We start from the raw sequence: 21,137 nt of genomic DNA, 5'->3' as shown, positions 1-21,137 counted from the left end.
ACCCATATTGCTCGCCTGAAGCCTTTCTACCCTGCTTGTCCATCCTGACTCGCCCCACGGGCTTCGTCTGCTTGCGGGGAAATGTAACAGATACGAAAGGCACGGACAAGAAGCGACGAAAGAGAAGACGAAGAGAACGAGGAGTTAGAGAGGCCGGGCTGCGCTGCGATCATGCTACGACCATCGTCCATCTCCTGTAAATGAAACCATTTCTTCGCAACTCACCGTAACGATATCTTTGAGACGGCAAGCGATGTGGTGGGAACAGCAGGAGAAAGTTTTCGAGCTTTTGTTTTCAGACAAAAGTATGTTAGGCCAATTTATTGCTTCTAATAAATTTTCTTCAGGACCAATTTTCACACGGCATAAATGTCTTGATTTGAAAGTCAACGCAATCGTTCTTTAATAAAGTGTTTCCATTATATAGCCAATCTGTATAAGGCAAGGTTCTGGAAAAAAATTGCATGCATCTATCGAGCTGTGAGGACCGATCCCGAAGACAGTGCAATAACGGGCCCAGCCGCGACTGAGGTTAAGCAGGCTTTAAGCACTGCGCCAACAAGCAAAAATAAGTCTAATACCTTAGGTCCAAGCACAACCCGTATCCCATGTGGGCTGATAAGAACAGATGCTACACTATGACCCGTATCGGCCGTATCTACGTTCCCACCGTGCTCTCGTTGCGTATCTATTTGCCTTTTCTTCCGTTCTCCCGTGGTGGCGGTGCCGTAAGTGGGCTGCCGGCCAATATCGCGAAAGGAAAGCAAACGCAAACCGTTCATGTGGCGCGAATCCCGCAAACAAGAAAAGTTTTGCCGAAGCAAGGGCTGGGATTCAGAGAGAGTTTTTGGGGAACCAGTTTTGTGTGGCCTGTATTGTGTGTGACCGCTTTTAGTTTTCGAGTATCCTTATAACCATTATTCCACCACGGGATATTGACCAACGCACAATCGCATTGGTGTGTGCCCTCGCAGTGCGGTAACGTCCGTGTCTTTACCACGTACCGGGATTCCTTATGGAAAGGTAGCGTGCCGCGTTTTTTAACAGCACGTGACAATGTTGACACCCCAGTGCATCATCATCCTCCGAGTCTCAACATCATGGACAAGCGACGAGAGCTGCCTCGCCTTACATTTATGTGAAAAAGGCGTTTGAGACATGGCAATTGGCAGTTTGTCATTGAGGGGCCCACATACTAAGCTTTGCTGGTCATCCAACCTTAACAGAGTGGAATGCACTGACTTTTTTATTTTGAAAATACGATTTTTATTACCCCTACCAGATAGCACAAATCACTATATCTATGCGATGTTTGTGGGAAGCTGGAGGTAACCTGCACTGGAAAACTTAACAAAGCGCAGAATGATGAATATTCTGTGAATAACTTTCAAAGGATTCATTAAATTCTCATTTGGAACATATTGCTATTGCAAGTTTATTATGTTGTATTGTGTGAAGATTTATTATAAAAACAAGCCAGACAAGCACCAATTTTTAGACATCTATTCCTAACATATGCTAACAATGCCTTGATTCTCAGGTTTGGAAAATTATTATGTAAAAACTTTCGGAAACACCGAACTACTTTGTCGAACGTTTTGTAGTTGGTTATCGCGACAGCTGTACTAGTGTTGGTATTTCTGTCAAGCGGAGAAAGCTTTATCGTTGCGTGGCTCAAGTCGGGATAGCAAAATGCACAGTAAAGTGAGTAATAAAAATTTGGTTGTTGGTGTTGCTTATCTACGATTGCATTTTAATTTTGTATCGACATAAGGTCCACTTTTCCGCAAAGCCTGGCCGAAGTGACATAGAAGCGCTACCTCGAACAATAAAATAAAAAGCTTCGTACATAATAAGTAGCTATTATTTGTAATGCACGCCAAATTCAATTACTACCACCACATGCCAAATTATTGGCATACATCCATCCCCGAAGTAAACAAGCATTGCTTGTAAACTTCAAAGAGCAGCTGCTTCTAATTCTAATCTTTCCCCTTGGAGGCACTCTGAAAAAATTATAAAATACGTGCACAATATTACAGCGAATCTGTCTATAGCTGGGACTCCGGGATTTTATCGTGACGGAATCTCGACAGAAAACTACCATCGTCAAGGACTCATTCCAAATGCAATGGCTCATACCCCAGCAAGTTTCTGGCTATGAGCACTCAGGGAAGTTATGCGAACTGTGCATTCTTTCTTTGGGATGACGCATACAAAATACATGACAACCTAGGTTTCAATACCGCGCAAGCTCGAAACAAGCATCCGAACCGTATAAATGATGATAAGGCAGTTCTGCGCCTACATGCAATGGGAATCACCTAACGCTCCCCGCATACGCTTGCTGGTGAAGATTGCTGTTGCCTTAGCTGCCGCGCCGACGACAACTTGACCGCAGCATACGAAGCAGGGAATTACGTAGCTACACTTTCGTACGTACAAGAACCCGCTTAGCAACTGCCTTGCGTTAGGCAGTGATTTGTAGCCCCATTTTTCAGGATTGTTTTGTGGGACTATGTAGCAAATAAAATTTCTGAATGGAATATGAGGATACATTCTAAAAGATCTCACATTTAATCTAACGCTAAACTGTAACTCTAAGCTTAACGCGCATGTATATGAGGCGTGTATAACGTTTCAAGGACCACATGACCGCAAGTAAGCAAGACATTCTTTATGTAAGCGTGAGGGCAAGACTGCGTGCCATGGTTCGCTCTTGCGCGAGTCTGAGCGAGCCGCATATGTATGACAGACGCAAATAACGCACTTCACATGCCAGGGAGCGCTCGCGCGAGAAGTGTCCCTCACGCAAATAAAAATACGTATGGGGGAACTGTGTGAAAGGGTTTTTAACTGAGCTAGTCTGTAAGCATGTGTTGGTTTACTCTAGCCCAGATTGTCAGCGCAAGAAGTCACCCCGCTTCTCGCCAGCCATTTTGCCACTTTTTCCTTGCCCTATCCTGCCGTTTCGGCACGACGGCATCAATTTGTTTGTGCCCTTTCCCCTGACACCGGCCAGAAACCGCTGTGCCATTGTGACCGTCGACCACCTCACGCGATACGCCGAAACTGCTGCCCTACGGGCAGCTACTGCTCGCGATGTGGCCACCTTCCTGCTTCTTCGATTCATCCTGCGGCACAGGCTACTTCGGGAACTGCTCCATGATTGCGGCCGTGTCTTCCTATCCGAAGTAGTTGAAGCCAGCCTTAAAGAGTACCGCTTTGTTCATCGGACAACCAGGGCGTACCATCCTCAAACCAATGGCCTTACGGAACGCTTCAATCGTGCGCCCGCTGATATGCTTCTCGTGCTATTGCCACAAAAATTGGGGCGACACTCTGGCCTTCGTTACGTACGCGTACAACACCGCTACTCAGAGCACCACTAAATTTGAACCCTTTTTTTACTGTACTATCTGCCCCCGTCGCCCAACATGGACACAATTAAACCGTACCGGCTGGATACATTTCAATGCTCACCTATTTCTGCCATGGCAAGACATCCTGAAGAATGCCGCGATCTCACTCCGGCCATTACTTCCAACGACCAAGAGTGCCAGAAGAACACTCGCGGGGACACCACTTTTGCTCCTACCTTCCTTCCTGGAACGTTTGTGTCGCTCTCGGCTCCTTCCGCTGCACCTTGTCTCTCTTCGAAACTACTGCTCAAGTACGATGGTCCCTACCGTTTCGTCGAACGCGCATCCACAGCCAACAACTTGACCGAACTCGTTGAACCGTCTTCGGAGATGCGCCGTCTTCGACGACACATTGTGATCATCGAGTGCCTCAAGCCATGCTTTAGTCCATTCATAGAAAGGAACTGTTAATTCGCCGAACGGATCCTTTTTCTTTCCCGAAGGTATTTGTAGTGAAGAAGAGGGATGCTACAGTGGGCCCTCCTCTCCAGGGCTTTCTGGTGGGTTAAACTCTCTAGCGTTCTTGCTCTGGGAATGGCGTTCGTGCTGGGAGTACGTGCCTTGCTCTGACGGTCGGTCTTAAACGATGGGTTGTGATCAACGCCTTTACATGTGATATATCACGTGATCTGCACGTAGCGTTCACGAGGCAGTGCAATACTCGGCGCCTTCTCATCGTCCTGAAGATAATACAAATTTTGCGGAGGCTGAAGAACGCTGTGGTTCGAAGACTGCTCTGGGCCATTTTTGTTGTGGATTCTCTGGTGGACGCTCAAGACGTTCGCTCGTTGCCGCACAGAGCTTTCAATGTAATTTTCATAGTTGGTGTGCACCGCCGTGCCCACTTTTACAGGCATTTTTGCCGTACAATGCGGGCGGTGCATTTGTAAAAAGTGCGACTGTGCCGACTTTACGAAAGAAAATCCACCGGCGGCTGGCGCCTCACGAACAGTATTTTCACATGGACGGTGCATATAATGTGACCTCTCACCAGCCATTTGGGGACGATTAAAATATATGGATAAGACCATTACTCGTGGTTCCCTCCTATTTATTGGCGGCTAACTGTTTATGTGCCTTAATTTGCTGTGTCTGCTTGTATCACGCGTGATGTAAAGTTTGCCTTAATTATGCATTTTAATGGAAAGCGAGAACCTTCATCGCGGGCAGCAGCTTCTTTTCCACGTAAGAGTAGCAAGCCTCGTGCTCTTCCAATAAGCTTTAATTAGCACTGGACTGTTGAATTCCTGTGAATTGTTCTGTTTATTTTCGTAAAGTATGCCACATTCCCACAATCAAAACGCGAGGTTACTTATAAATTTCTAAAGTTGAAACGCGCCTCGCGATACATTCTGGTTCACGACGCAAATATTATGTGCTTCTGGCTTCCTAATTTTTTTCAGTCCACATTCACCTGCCCACACTGTTCTCTGTAGCAACGTTTGGGTACGGGCTAGTTGGTATTCCGTGGTATCAGTCGTCACTTACAGCACATACGTAGACGCATACATACCTGCCTACATTTTTTTGTCCCTCGTCTATGTATGCGTTGTAAGTGACGACTGTTCTCTGTGTCCGCTGCGGCTTCGCCTCTGACGAGGGGGAGGAGCTCGGGGTTGTCACTCTGCCTTTTGTACCGTGTTTTTTCTGATGACGTTGAAAGCTATTAGTGGCTCATCCATGTGATTACGGTGTACTAATTGCAGCCTTGAGCGAAATGACCTGTGTTGCGCAGGTTCGTAACGCGAGCAGTCTTCGAGGTCCCGCGATGCGCCACCATACGTGCTGTGAAAGGCTTTGCTGTGTTTCGTTGTATCACGGGCACTTATTAATCACGTTGGTCCAATGAGCTTGGCCTTGGGTCCCGGAAGATGACGCTGTTCTCGCCGACACTGATAAACGTGTCAGCTCTCGTCCGTTCACTTCATTTTGTGACATCAATTCGCAGTAGCAAAGACTAACGCACTGCGGGCATCCGCATTTAAGCGTCTTTTGCTGTTTGTCTGTGAAAGAGGTTCGTGTTAAAATAGTAGTATATTCTTTTCTCTTTCTGGTTGCCCAATAGTCCCCCATTGCGTTACATCTCATGTCACGTTATTTACGTGCAAATCGGTTATACATGCCGAAAAAGAAAAACAATTTTTTCTTGGATTTATAGCCAGTGATAGTGACGTAAATTATGGCACATCTCAGTCAGAAACGCTCCTTTTTCTTTCTTTTTCTTTTTTACAGACCATAGCAGGAGAAGCTGCTTCGAGAGCGGAGATATTAATATGCTGATGAAGGCACCTTTATTACTGCTACGTCAAGACGAACTGCACACAATTCCCACGTATTTACTAAAGATATAACTGGTAAGGAGGGTATTTATTTGCTTTGAGGACCCCAAAACCCATTTGGTGATAGCCTTCATAGCTGGCGACAGCAAAGCAAGGATACAGGCGTATTTGACAATACGCGCTTGGGATCGAAAAAGGAATTTAAAGAACTCATATTCGAAAATCGTATACAGGTCTTTTTCGATGAACAACCTGCAGTAAATATTTCTCAGGTTTACAGTTACTTTCGTAAAATGTACATTACAAGAAGTAAAGGCAATCGGTTTTTTTTTTCTTTTTTGAGCCCGTAGAGACACGTTCACAAAGAATGTCATTCTTGTCAAAATTTGCATCGCGATTGCCCTGGAAATTAGGCGTAACTATTTATTCACAGCACACTTTTGCTTGGACAGCAAAACGGTTTCTTCGAATGCTCTGCCAGTTTTGTTCGAGTTTTTAAACTTCCTTTTCGTCGAGAGCATGTGGACATAAAAAAGGGGCAGCTGCGTGTCTGACCTACGTGCGTTTTGCACACTGTTCCATTGTTTCCAAGGTCGAATTTGAAAGCAAGCTCAGGTTTGAAGTAAACCTTATCGCATTGATGAAAACGAACCAAAATTGAAAAAGTGTATGCTGGTCCTATCAAAAATACTGAAATTTTCTGCGCTTTCTGAACGTAGCTTTAAAAGCGAACCTGCGACGCTGGCTTTGGAAGAATGCTCTCATTATTGTTGAACCTCTTTCCTATATTGCCTACTTCCTAAAAACTTCCAAACTTCCAAGAGAGGCCAGTTGCAGACATGTCGGAATTACGTCCACTACAATAGCCAACGCTCCCTTCGCCCAGAAACGACGTCGCACACGTTTTACAGATTTCACGATATCCTTAGCTTCACGCGTATGTACGGTAAAACTGAAGCATTTAACGCGTATGCAATGCTACATGCCATTCGTCTCTGGAACGCCCCTTCCCCCCTTCCCCCGCCAGTAACATAATTGCGGACACCGACCGCGTAAAGTTCAGGCATTCATTCAGCTCGCTTAACCCCTGTTAACACATGCTATCAGACTCACTTTTTGGTTTTATTTTTCTAACTTTTTTGCTTGCACTTTTTTGCTTGCACTTTTTTACACACTCATCGAGTTGTCTTTTTTATTGTTCTTATACACAGCTGTATGTCGCTAATATGTTTCTAACTTTTGGGCTATGCACCTGGCTGGTGTTTTCGGCCAACTTCGTAGTGTCATAAGATTGCGACTTTTATGTGCTTACTTGGTTATATTAACACCTTACTGGATGCTCCATGTAGGGGCCTTGTAAGGTATTTTACAAGTAACAAACTGAAAATGCTAAAGCACTGAAAAAGCAAAGGCTCATTAGCGTTCTTAGTCGGAAAAAGATGCTTTCACCTCTAAGGCATTATACTGTGGTTATTAAGGCTTTCTTTTTCAGATACCACTAAATGACCACTCTGTCTGGGGGCACACAAGGCTGCTCATATTCGACTATGAGCAGGAAAGTATTGCCATCAGCGAAGACACATCCCTAGAAAAGGCACTAGGGATGTGTCTATTCCTTTATTGTAAAAAAAAAAATATAATATATCCGAAAGAAAACGGCCAACTACATGACTTTGGGCAATGAATTATAAAGCCAGGAGCAAGCAGCAAAATTTCATGGCGCAAACCATATTACAGAACTTTTCACTGCGTTCTGCATTTAAATAAAGCTTGTAGAAAGTCTTAAGCTTTCGAAGCGATCGAAATATATTTTAGATCGGTTAATTTTGTTTTTAAACATGAACAGTTCGTTGTTTCCTATTTTCCGCGAATAGATAGTATGAACAAAATATTTAGCCCTGCAAGAAATTTTTCTCTCATATTTCTTGTCTACTTCGAATATTCGCCTTTCTTAGAAAAACAGGCCAGTGAAAAACAGCTTGATCAGGTATTTTCGACCAACAATCGGAATAAGAGTGCAATAGCATGACGGTTTTAATGGCGGCTAATGCTGTCCAGACGTGCTTGTGCTGCACACGGCTCGCTATCTTCGAATGCGCGGCGACGCAGAGAACGGTTGAGAGGGCATTCGTGATTTTGTGCAAGGAGATACCGAGGGGCTTGTTTGCGTTTTGCATTGCTTGGTTTCATTGAATTGTTCGAGGGCTTAGCAAAACCCTGGAACTTGTTTCAGTGTCGCAGGCGGGAGTCCTGCACAATCTATCTGCAGCATATTGAGCTTTGACTTCACCGGCCTGCTGCCACTGCCCTAGTGCGTTGGTTTGTCACAGCTTGCGCCGGCGAAGGAGAAGTGAAAGAAGGGGACTGCGAAGAGCTTGGCGAGCAAAGCTCGCTTGGGAGACGGAACTCAAGGCGACAAAGGCCGCTGCTTCTTTGTAGCCTCCCAGGCACGTACTGGACGTGCGATGGGGCGTGATGCCGACGCAAACCTCCTTCCCCCCCCACAGTCGCTGTTTCCCAGGCGCCGTCCCTAAGAGTGGACAATGATCACGCCACAATAAGCTTGTGAACAGGACTCTCTGTCACTTCTGCTAAGTGCGAAGTGGGGTTGGTGATCACTCCTTGAAAGCGTGATCGGTAAGCTTGGAGAAGTATCACGCTTAGGCTAAGCGTGTAACAAACTGCAAACGCAAGCATAGGTTGTATACATTGTGCATAATGCATAAAGACAATTATTAGTCTATATAGACTACCTAGAGATCGCACTAAACATCTTCTTTAGGACCATGTCATAAAAATCGTAAACACGTTAGTTGAAATTTATCGCGGCCGTTGCTTGTCTTAAGCAATTACGCGTACAAATGTATGCCCTCCAAATTTATTCGCTTTAGTTTTACGTCCCCGTCGTCTTAAACTGTAGTTTGCATAGAATATTTCGGGCAGATCTTTCACTGCCGCAAATATAAAATTGATGTATTCTGAATACAGTGCTATCAAAACATGCAGTGTGCAATACATATTTCGCATACTGTCTACATAATTTTGCAACATTTGTGACTCCTTGTGTACTTTCTTCTTAAGCTGGTTGTCTACATAAGACATCTGTTTTCTCTCCTTTTGTTATACAGCGCTTGTTACCATGCCGCAAAAATATTTGCCACCGGCGATTTACTTACATTGGCAGGAGGCATTCATTGCGTCGTATCTTCCGCTTTCTCCATCTTTTGTAAACTTTGCAGTGCAATTCATCCTATAATTTCTACAAGAAAAAAAAATCTGGTTTGTTCATAAAGAAAGGAGAATATAACCATGTGCAAAAGCCTTACCCTCTCCAAAACTGACAACCATCATCTGTGGCCTCAATCCCCACATCAGGAAAACACCTTTCCTCTAGCGAACGATCAATTCCCACATGCCTATTGGTAGAGGTAGTTGCGTAGGTCATTAACTCTTTACGGTTCTTGTACATCTGTGAAGAAATAAAAGCATCGAAGGTATGTTGATCAAACGGAAGCAATAAAACTCACTGCCCGTTTAGCCCTCTTCATTTCGCTGTTGGATATATGCGTCATAGGGTGCATACCGGAATATGTTTAACACAAATCAATGCTAAATTTCTCCGCCCAATTTGTTTCTTGATGATTTTATGCATCTGCGCATTTTAGCGAGTGGGTGTGCGAAAAACAAACGTTATTCAACTGATGCGAGAATGGTATCGTTGGCTTAACGCCCAGTGTACTACTACACATGGCGTGGTTAGCATACAAAGAGACGCATAAACTAAGATATTGCAGCGCCTATACTGCGGTAACGACAACGAGGATAAGAAGACATATCGGTACTTATAGAAAACATGCAGATCAAGAATAAGTAGCAGCAGTATTTGGCGTGCGCTATTAAAGTAGTCCGCTCTCTATACTGCTTCTGCTCACAAGTTCGTTGGTCCCTCGAGTTTTTTGACGTCGCGAGAATATGCACACGCATTAAGAAGTAACTAAAGTGTGGGCTCAAGGTAAGTGTCTCTGACAATGGCCAAGAGCGCTTACGTTGCTTGCGCTTTTGTAGTTATCTGCTAAACACAATAGGGTTGGTAATACCGTTGAACTTATGATACAATAATCGACTAAAAGTATCCCGCAACACGATTAATCGTCAGCGATGTCCACTTCTCATTTGTTCGATTTAATCTGTTAAAATTAAGTTGAATAAATCACGTTTTCCAGAGTTTGAATGGAGGCGCGCGAAAATTTTGAAATCATACTAGAATGAAGGAGCGCGAGTAGTGGCTGTGCGGCTGTGCAGAGCGATGGATGACTGTTCTTGCGAGTCCCGAGTGATGCCCAGCCGTGTGCCTGCCATCTGTTTCTCCACACGCGACCACGCCCCCCAAAGCCAGAGGCTTGAAATGCCCTCGCATTTAAAGACATACTAGAGCAGCCCAGTGGTCGATCGTCGTTTCTCCCCGAGTCCACAAAAAGAAGTGGCGCAGCATTCGCAACGGTTCGCAGCTTGTATTTGACATACCGGTAGAGTTCATGCTGATTCCAACAAATCTGTGATTTCCTATCGTGTATTCTCGCAGCGCTGGTTGTGCGGTCATTGAAAAAAGGTGTGGGTATAGCACAAACATTCGATCCAATTGACAATCCTCCGCAGTGTAGGAAAGAGCATGTGGCTTAACATGCTAAACATGCTATTTCCTTTTCCCGTGTGCATATTGCAATTTCTTGCATATTTTAGTTGGACTTCACCTTTTCACTTTTCACTCCGGCTGTAGAACAGCTTCATTTTCAAGCGTTTTCAGAAGCTCTGCCATCGTTTCGCGTAACATGGCGCTCTCCAATTACTGTCGGTATTTGATATTCTAATTTTAGTTTTACAAATGACAGCATTAGAAGAATAATTGAATACTGTAATACTGGAGTTTTACGTTCGAAAGCACCATGCGATTGTGAGGACCGCCGAAGTGGGGGAGTACGCAATAATGTTGACCCACAAGCTACCTTTACCGTGCCCACAATGCAAAGGTGACGGTAGTTGTTTGCGCTTCGACGCCATCAAACTTTGACAGTAACAAGGGAACACTCGTTGTGTATTTAACGTATCCGCTGTATCACCACCCGATGCGGTAGCCAATTAACTACGGCATTAACTAAGCTTGGGGTCGCGGGTTCGATCCCGGTTGCGGCAGCCGCATTTCGACGGGGGTTAAATAGTGGTAAAACAGGTAGTACAATCGGTGGTACAACAGGTGCCAAAATTCAATCGGGAGGACTTCATTGAGGCGTGCCTCATTTTCATATCAGGGTTTTCACACGTAAATTTCCGGATTTTCCTTTTTCTTTAAAAGAATTGGTATACTAACAGCCCTCCCGGGTAGGAATAAGGTCTCGTGACTCTGTCACAGAACATCGAGCCGAGCGAGAAAAAAGTTTACGCAGCTTTCGAAATTAAGCACGATTGCGAGACTCGTTCTAAAATTTCGCATTGGCTGAGTGTCATTGTAGCTGATAACAAACTTCAAGTTTCGCTCACAGTTCTCTCCTAAGAAGCCAACCAAGAAAGACACCAAGGACAACACAGGGGAAATTACTTGTGCTTAATGACTGAAATAGAGAAATGATAAATTCATGGAAACAAAAGTAGATGAAACAAGAACTTGCCCCAGGTGGGGAAGAATTCCACGTCTTTCGCATAATGCGTAAGGTTCGTTTGAAAGCATCTAGGTCTATCGGTTTGTTTCAACGAGTAAAATATCTTTTACCTCTGCGTTTGAGAAAGCAGATTTATTTTCCGTAGTTCACTCCTATTTTATGTACTGTCAGTCAGTTTGGGGCACATGCAAACAAATCAGATTCAGACCGCCTTTTCTCGCTTCAGTTTAGGGCGTTGAAGACGGTATTCCGTTCCGCACCTGTTACCGAAAGATCCCTGTACGACGCAGTTAAGGTACTGCCGTACTATCAACTTTACAGTTTCTAATTGGCTGTACTTATTTTTCATAACATTAGGCATGATTTTACATCCTTCTGCACTAAGTATTTAAACAGGGACTTTACCCATAACTTGCGCACTGTATCTGTGGTTTGGTCGAAGTCACGTACAAATAATGGTACTTATAGTAAATAGTAAATAGTTACACTCTGTAACTTATCCTTTAGTGATCAACTGCATCAATGATTGCAAAACACTTCCTCAATTTAGCAAAAACATGAAACTGATGCTTTCTTCTCCTGCCTCTTTTGCGTAGAATTGTACCTTTCATTTGTCTTGAGCAATTGCAATTTGAATGATTCTCTACATCATTGTTTCCGTGAGTTAGAATGATGTCATCAATGTATAATGTCAATAACAGGATAATTTGTCACATGTGACACAGCATTGTATTTCTGAATTTCCATTGATTGCTTTCATCTCCTAATGTAGTGCAGTATTTAGTCATGCCGACCTGCTGTCATGATGTGTGATTCAGAGGTGAAGGCCCTGTCAGGAGGCATTGTCGCCTCCTTTTGCCGCGCCTCCTGGACGCCATCTATGTAGGTCGAGATAAATTGAATTGAATTGAATACAACGCTTTTTGGAAAGTGTCTGGCTGACGGAAAAAGAGACCTGAGAGACGTTGTTAAATAATGTTAGGCTAAAAGGTACCCTCGCTTCTTACATCATAGATCCACAAAGCGAACTTTTGAGTGTGAAGTGAAAATGAGCAAGCAGCATAAAATTGCCACAGCGTGTCACAGCAGACGAGTGTAAAAGCCGGGAATAAGAAACTCTGCGTATGGTGTGAGGATCAACCTTGCCTTTTCGCTTTTTAAATCACACAAAAGCAAGCTTGCGCGTAGGCTTACCAGTCATTCTCGTTTTTACCTTTCAACATTTAGAAATCCTCAGTCAACAGAAAACCTATAGGAAAACGTCAGAACAGGAGGTGGAGGAGCCACACATGAAACCCTGTAGGTGGTTCCTGCTCAGCGCTATATAAAAAACAAAATCCTATAACGTCGTTTAGACATTACGCCTAACACCGTTGTGTTTTCAGAGGCGTTTGAGGGATGATGGACTATGGTGCAACTAGCAAATCCTTAATTAATAATTTGTTATTAGCAAATTGCTTCTGGGAAGCATGTTGCAAGTTATGTTACCATAATACCTTGACTGTTTTTGAAATTTTGTTGAAGGTTACGGCTATATTAAAGAAATATAGGCAAGTGCCATGGATCGACATCTACTTTTACTGCTGACAACAGTGTGTATCAACAGAAGGTGTCTGCTCGCCACCTGTAACTGTAGGGTCAGGCGTTCTACTAGGGTTGGCCCTAGGACCGCTTTTTTTCTTGGTATTTGTAAATGACATTGTTAATCAAGTATCTGTCAAGAATAAGTCATCTGCGGATGACTGCATAATTTACCACAGGATTGATAACCGTCACGACAAGGTCCAATTCAATCAAACTCTTCATCACATAGAAAAATGGTGTGAGACCTGGCAAATGAAAATTAACTCAGGAGAAACAGTTGTTTTGAGAATCACTAGAAAGTACTTATCGTTACAATTTAACTACTGTTTGAATGGAAACTAATTATCTAAAGTAAAACATTATAAGTATTTAGGCGTCACAGTTACCTCGGATCTTCGGTGGAGCGAGCATATTTCTTACATCAAGAAAAAAGCAGTAAGCAAACCTGGGGTACCTAAGACGAGCACTGCGACAGGCGCCACAAGACATTGAACTGATGATATATAAAACGTTTATCGCACCATTTATAGAATATGCGTCATTAGTGTGGGACCCGTACATGCACGAATATTTCGTCCAGTTAGAAAGTGTTAAAAGAAAATCAGTCAGATTTGTTTGCGATACCTACATCTGGTACGCCTCTGCTAGACCTTTCGTGAAAAATGCTGAACTGGATTCGTTAGTCTTGGTGACATGCTGACTGGTTGCAGTACCTCTATCTACTCTATCACAATAAAATAGGAAAATTACAGGACGATTTTATTCAATCTATCACCAAACAAAAACTACTGCAAAAAACTGCGAGAATTTCATTGTCGAACCGATATCTTTAAAAATTTAATCTGTACATGAACGGTGCCACAATGGAACATGCTTCCAGCTGACGTTGTGAAACGCTCGTCATCGGCTACTTTCGCTTCAGCCCTGAAGGCACACCTGCCAATAATTTAATTAGACAGAAGACACTAGTTCTTGTGTTCTTTTTTTGTATTTATTCAAAAATTTGCTTTGTTGCCTCGTATGCGTGTGTTTTAGCCTGTATATTTCCGATGTGACTTAAATCTCGTTTGTTACACGAAACCATGTATGTATATATATATATATATATATATATATATATATCAACTATATATACAATATACATCTACAGAATGAGGCGGAATAGTTAAGATGGCTGACCACCAACAACACGCAGCAGCCACTGTCTCCGATCTTCTTCCTCTCTCGTGTTTCATCCTTCCGTCAAAATATATATTATGCACAAGCGACGTTATGGGAGGGGGGGGGCAACACATGTAATGTCTATATTAGGTATTTATGCATCTTGTACTTCACTCCTGCTCACAGCGTTTTCAGGCTAGCAATATTGGCTAAATAAATAAATAAATAAATAAACTGCGTTGTAGTATTCTTCCTAATAATGGGTCCATGAAATGCCAAATTTCTAATTGATGTATTCATCATCATCATCATCATCATCATCAGCCTGGTTACGCCCACTGCAGGGCAAAGGCCTCTCCCATACTTCTCCAACTGCCCCTGTCATGTACTAATTGTGGCCATGTTGACCCTCCAAACTTCCTAATTTCATCTGCCCACCTAACTTTCTGTCGCCCCCTGCTACGCTTCCCTTCCCTCGGAATCCAGTCCGTAACCCTTAATGACCATCGGTTATCTTCCCTCCTCATTACATGTCCTGCCCATGCCCATTTCTTTTTCTTGATTTCAACTAAGATGTCATTAACGCGCGTTTGTTCCCTCACCCAATCTGCTCTTTTCTTATCCCTTAATGTTACACCTATCATTCTTCTTTCCCTAGCTCGTTGTGTCGTCCTCAATTTAAGTAGAACCCTCTTCGTAAGCCTCCAGGTTTCTGCCCCGTACGTGAGTACTGGTAAGACACAGCTGTTATAAACTTTTCTCTTGAGGGATAATGGCAACCTGCTGTTCATGATCTCAGAATGCCTGCCAAACGCACCCCAGCCCATTCTTATTCTTCTGATTATTTCACTCTCATGATCCGGATCAGCAGTCACTACCTGTCCTAAGTAGATGTATTCCCTTACCACTTCCAGTGCCTCACTACCTATTGTAAACTGCTGTTCCCTGCTTTTAGGCTTCCTCTGTTCCTGAGAGCTTGTTCAATTCTATCGATATTATACTTCCTTATGTCAGCTGTCTTACGCTTGTTGATTAACTTCGAAAGTTCTGCCAGTTCGATTCTAGCTGTAGGGTTAGAGGCTTTCATACATTGGCGTTTCTTGATCAGATCTTTCGTCTCCTGCGATAGCTTACTGGTATCCTGTCTAACAGAGTTACCGCCGACTTCTATTGCACACTCCTTAATGATGCCCACAAGATTGTCGTTCATTGCTTCAACACTAAGGTCCTCTTCCGGAGTTAAAGCCGAATACCTGTTCTGTAGCTTGATCTGGAACTCCTCTATTTTCCCTCTTACCGCTAACTCATTGATCGGCTTCTTATGTACCAGTTTCCTCCGTTCCCTCCTCAGGTCTAGGCTAATCCGAGTTCTTACCATCCTGTGGTCACTGCAGCGCACCTTACCGAGCACGTCCACATCTTGTATAATGCCAGGGTTAGCGCAGAGTATGAGGTCTATTTCATTTCTAGTATCGCCATTCGGGCTCCTCCATGTCCACTTTCGGTTATTCCGCTTGCGGAAGAAGGTATTCATTATCCGCATATTATTCTGTTCCGCAAACTCTACTAATAACTCTCCCCTGCTATTCCTAGTGCCTATGCCGTATTCCCCCACTGACTTGTCTCCGGCCTGCTTCTTGCCTACCCTGGCATTGAAATCGCCCATAAGTATACTGTATTTTGTTTTGACTTTACCCATCGCCGATTCCACGTCTTCATAGAAGCTTTCGACTTCCTGGTCATCATGACTAGATGTAGGGGCGTAGACCTGTACAACCTTCATTTTGTAGCTCTTATCAAGTTTCACAACAAGACATGCCACCCTCTCGTAAATGCTATAGAATTCCTGTATGTTACCAGCTATGTCCTTATTAATCAGGGATCCGACTCCTAGTTCTCGTCTCTCAGCTAAGCCCCGGTAGCACAGGACGTGCCCGCTTCTGGGCACTGTATATGCTTCTTTTGGCCTCCTAACTTCACTGAGCCCTATTATATCCCACTTACTGCCCTCTAATTCTTCCAATAGCACTGCTAGACTCGCCTCACTAGATAACGTTCTAGCGTTAAACGTTGCCAGGTTCATATTCCAATGGCGGCCTGTCCGGAGCCAGGGATTCTTAGCACCCTCTGCAGCGTCGCAGGTCTGACCGCCGCCGTGGTCCGTTGCTTCGCAGCTGCTGGGGACTGAGGGCCGGGGTTTGATTGTTGTGTTCATATAGGAGGTTGTGGCCAAGTACTGCACCAGGGTGGCCAATCCTGCTCTGGTGAGGGAGTGCGTTACCGGTTCTGGTCACCGGGATCAGGCCACACTCCAGGCCTGTTTATGCAATTTTATCAACACGCGGATTTTTTTTTTTAATCCGGTGGAAAATTGCGCGGAACCGTGATTCGAACCACGGACCTCTTGCACGCGAGGCGGGTGTTGTACCTCTACGCCACCGCTGCACCTTGATGTATTTGATGCAATACATCAATTGATGCAATGATGTATTTGATGCAATTGATGTATTTACCCCGTGTTAAGAACGCAAGCCTAAAACTTATCAACGCCATAAAGTGAGATACGAGGCTTTTTAGCACCGCGATAGTGCTTTCACCATGGCTGCAGGTAAGATCGTGGAGAAAATGCGCACACCAAGAAAACGGCTCACTAATCTGAAAGGAGGCCACGACGCTGATTTCCATCATCATATGAGGAGTGCTTTGGCGATCCATAGTTGTAAAATTATCATGAAAAGACGCTTTCAAGGAATTAAAGCACCTCATTCGGCTGGAGTTCTGTGGTGGCAAATTTTTAGTTCACTTTTAGGAAGTTTGGATGAAGCGAAGGGATAATACCATCTATTTACAAATAAGCCATGTGTAGTTGTGGCAGCACGTAAAGGAATTTGCCGTGTGCCCCTCCCTTATCAGCTCACTTCCAAATGGATGACGACAACGTTAATTACAATGTGGGCTTGACAGCCGGGATTAGGTAAGAACCCCAAAAACGCGATATTCGACCAATTAGGCAAGTAAAATCAATTGTGTGGCATTATGGGTAGTTTATGCATTATTTGCTTGTCTATTATTGGGCTATCAGGAAGCAAATGTACCAATACATTACCTGCTCTACGTAAATCAATAAAACTGATAGCCCCCAAATGTGTCCCTTGAATCGACTTACCAGCGTGATATCAGGGAACGGTGGATCCGGTCCTCTCTGGAGACAACGAATGAGAAATGACAAGACAGGAGAAATGAAAACTTCGCCACCAATTCTTTTACAGCATACTTAGTGTGTGTATTTTCCGAAAACGTTCAGTTCGCTACAATTTATTCTTACATTACATGACTTTTTATTTTTTTATTTATATAAGACACCCCTAAAATCCCTCACGGCTGAGGGCATAACGTGGGGGTGGAGGGTTAAAGGCAAATGATAAAAATGAACAGTACACCACAAATTGATTGAAAACAAAATTAAGCACACATCATGTGACATGAGACTATAAGAACCAAATAATGCTAATTCCGACAAGCACAAAAAAAAAACAAAGAAGCAATAAAATGAACAAGGCTGTAGCCAAAATTATACCAGTTATACACCTACCAAACAACATTACATGAAACAACAATATCTACATTATAAGAAATACAAAGTAAAAATAAACAATTCAAATGTAAGATAAAATATGCATCATGTTAAGGCAGAGAACAGATTGCAACACTTATCGGGATCAGTGGCAGTAGCAACACATGGAGGTACAGCATTCCAGTCAGTTATGTTGCGTGGTATGAAAAAATGTGCGTAGTTAAATGCACGACATGATAAGCGCAATGCCGACATGATATATCGGCAATAGCTGCCTACGAATTCTTTTAGTTTTTATGTGAAAAAATACCTTATCTTGATATTTGCGACATTGTTATTGGAATGGGCGCAGATGAGGATGTTGATATTTTCTTACACCAAGCACCTCACTTTTGGAGTATCCTCTATTTTTGAACCTAGTCATAATCATTCTCATGTATGCTTCTAATGTAGCACCAATGCTCACTTCAGGAGCATCACAAGAAACATTCGCACGCCAAAATACATCCATCGTACGAAATGCAATTCTTCTGTAATGCTCCTCATGTCAGCCTCGCCCGCTACATTATTCGCCTGTTCTGGTCTCCAATATACGTGCATGAAAGCCACCGCCACTGGCATGAAAACCACCGTCTTACATTATTTCATTATAGGCCTTCAAGTACTACATATTTTGCTCATTCTCCAACGATGGAAGAGTAAAATTATAAATATCACGCCCTGCTCCATTACATTTACATCATGTAGAAACAGTTGCTTTCCTCTTTATAACGAGTTAGTTGTAGTGTGTGCGTCTACCAGTCTCTGGAAGTCCATAGACTTTGATCACCGTACCGAGAGCCCCTTCCCCCTTGAAATCTATTTGTGGAAAAACAGCTTATGCAGGAATTTTGGCCTCACTGGATGCACCTGTTTGGCCATATATCGTTTACATTGGTTTACAGTTTGTGACCAGATAGCCTAAGAATTATACTTTCAGATTTGCTTTCTATGCCAGGACATCGGTTTGTGTGCCAGTACTGGCCATCATGAATGCAGTTTTACTTGTGCTATGGCAATGATAAAGCTGCCCTTGAGAAAATAATGACGTCGTTGAGGACAACGCTCGTAGTCACCCGCAAGAGAATATATGAAGGGATCGACAAGGTGAATCAAGTTTCTAGGAAGTAACACGATGGAGTTGCAATTATTTCTAGAATTGACACTGCTGCAGGCACATTAGGAGTCATTAGAAGCGTGTAACATTGAGAGTTTTCTGAACAGTGCGTCATAATCGGTGCCTAATATAGCTATTTGCGGCTGATAATAGAATAATGATCACAAGTCTTCGTGGCACACGTAGCGCAGCCACAGTGTAAGCTGTAGGAGCGGCTCCATCGGAGTTCCATTTTCGGCACCACGCACTTGAGGGTCTTCGCGGCGAAGTCTCTTGGCGTCGTTTTCAAAAGAAGAATCTGAACTCTCCGCCTACGTCAACGGCATGCTGCGGCTCGTGCTCGGGCTTATGCTGCTCTCGGCACGGTGGTCTGCTGAGCTCGATGTTGCCTGGCTGTAGCAGCGTGCGTAACTCTACGATTCATTCCTTCCGGAGCGGTTTGTTCCATGCGGGAAAGCTTCGTACTTATTACGGAAGGCTGCCATTGGAATCTGAACCTGGCAACGTTTAACGTTAGAACGTTATCTAGTGAGGCGAGTCTAGCAGTCTTATTGGAGGAATTAGAGGGTAGTAAGTGGGATATAATAGGGCTCAGTGAAGTTAGCAGGCCAAAAGAAGAATATACAGTGCTAAAAGCGGGCACGTCCAGTGCTACCTGGGCTTAGCGGAGAGGCCAGAACTAAAAGTCGGATTCCTGATTATTAAGGACATGCCTGGTAATATACAGGAATTCTATAGCATTAACGAGAGGGTGGCAGGTCTTGTTGTGAAACTTAATAAGAGGTAGAAATTGAAGGTCGTACAGGTCTACACTCCTACATCCACTCATGATGGCCAGAAAGTCGAAAGCTTCTATGAAGACGTTGAATCGGCGATGGGTAAAGTCAAAACAAAATACACTATACTGATGGGCGACTTCAATGCCAAGGTAGGCAAGAAGCAGGCTGGAGACAAGGCAGTGGGGGTATATGGCATATGCACTTAGAAGAGCAGGGGAGAGTTATTAGTAGACGTTGCAGGACAAAATACCATGAGGATAATGAATGGATTCTTCCGCAAGCGGGATAGCTGAATGTGGACGTGGAGGAGCCCGAATGACGAGACCAGAAATGAAATAGACTTTATGCTCTGCACTAACCCTGGCATCATACAAGATGCGGACGTGCTCGGCAAGGTGCGCTGAATTGAGCATATGATGGTAAGAACTTGAATTAGCCGAGACTTGAGGAGGGAACAGAAGAAAATGGTACATATGAAGCCGATCAATGAGTTAGCGGTAAGAGGGAAAATAGAAGAATTCCGGATCAAACTACAAAATAGGTGTTCGGCTTTACCTCAGGAAGAGGACCTTAGCGTAGAAACAATGAACGACAATCTTATGGGCATCATTAAAGAGTGTGCAATAGAAGTCGGGGGCAACTCCGTTAGACAGGATACCAGTATGCTATGGCAGGAGACGAAAGATCTGATCAAGAAACGCCAATGTATGAAAGCCTCTAACCTTGCGGCTAGAATAGAACTGGCAGAACTTTCGAAGTTAGCAAGCGTAAGACAGCTGAAATAAGGAAGTATAAAATGGATAAAATGGAACATGCTCTCCGGAACGGAGGAAGCCTAAAAGCAGTGAAGAAAAAACTACGAATTTGTAAGAATCAGATGCATGCCTTAAGAGACAAAGCCGGCAATATCATTACTAATATGGATGAGATAGTTTAAATGGCTGAGGAGTTTTATAGAGATTTATACAGTACCAGTGGCATACACGACGCTTATGGAAGAGAGAATAATCTAGTGGAATTTGACATCCCACAAGTAACGCCGGAAGAAGTAAAGGTTTGGGAGCTATGCAAAGGGCGAAGGTGGCTGGGGAGGATCTGGTAACAGCAGATTTGTTGCAGGATGGTGGGCAGATTGTTCTAGAAAAACTGGCCACCCTGTATACGCAATGCCTCATGACCTCGAGTGTACCGGAATCTGGGAAGAACGCTAACACAATCGTAATGCATAATAGAGGGGATGCTAAAGACTTGAGAAATTATAGGCCGATCAGCTTACTGTCCCTTGCCCAAAACGTATTTACTAAAGTAATCGCAAATAGAATGAGGAACACATTAGACTCCTGTCAACCAAAGGACCAGGCAGGATTCCGTAAAGGCTACTCAAGAGGAGACCGTATTCACACTATCAGTCAGGTCATAGAGAAATGTGCGGAATATTACCAACCCTTATATATAGCTTTCATTGATTAGGCGAAAGCGTTTCATTCAGGCGAAACCTAAGTAGTCATGGAGGCATTACGGAATCAGG

At 43.7% G+C, this 21,137-nt stretch overlaps 1 protein-coding gene and 1 pseudogene across 2 annotated transcripts in view; both read right to left on the bottom strand.

The window, feature by feature from the left end:
- LOC129385645 (uncharacterized) overlaps positions 1-21,137 on the bottom strand; it is a 44,550-nt gene that overhangs the window by 21,854 nt on the left and 1,559 nt on the right. For both annotated transcript variants that reach the window (XM_072289102.1, XM_072289103.1), the window contains exons 2-4: positions 17,267-17,302; positions 9,028-9,170; positions 8,878-8,960 (exon numbers count right to left, since the gene is read on the bottom strand). In XM_072289102.1, the coding sequence (XP_072145203.1) occupies positions 8,878-8,960; positions 9,028-9,170; positions 17,267-17,302 (262 nt within the window). The remainder of the gene's footprint in view (positions 1-8,877; positions 8,961-9,027; positions 9,171-17,266; positions 17,303-21,137) is intronic.
- LOC126535024 (U2 spliceosomal RNA) lies at positions 478-658 on the bottom strand (annotated as a pseudogene).

This window comes from Dermacentor andersoni, chromosome 7 (genome assembly GCF_023375885.2).
Source record: "Dermacentor andersoni chromosome 7, qqDerAnde1_hic_scaffold, whole genome shotgun sequence".
NCBI classification, from domain to species: Eukaryota; Metazoa; Arthropoda; class Arachnida; order Ixodida; family Ixodidae; genus Dermacentor; species Dermacentor andersoni.
This window is presented reverse-complemented; position numbering and strand designations above follow the sequence as displayed.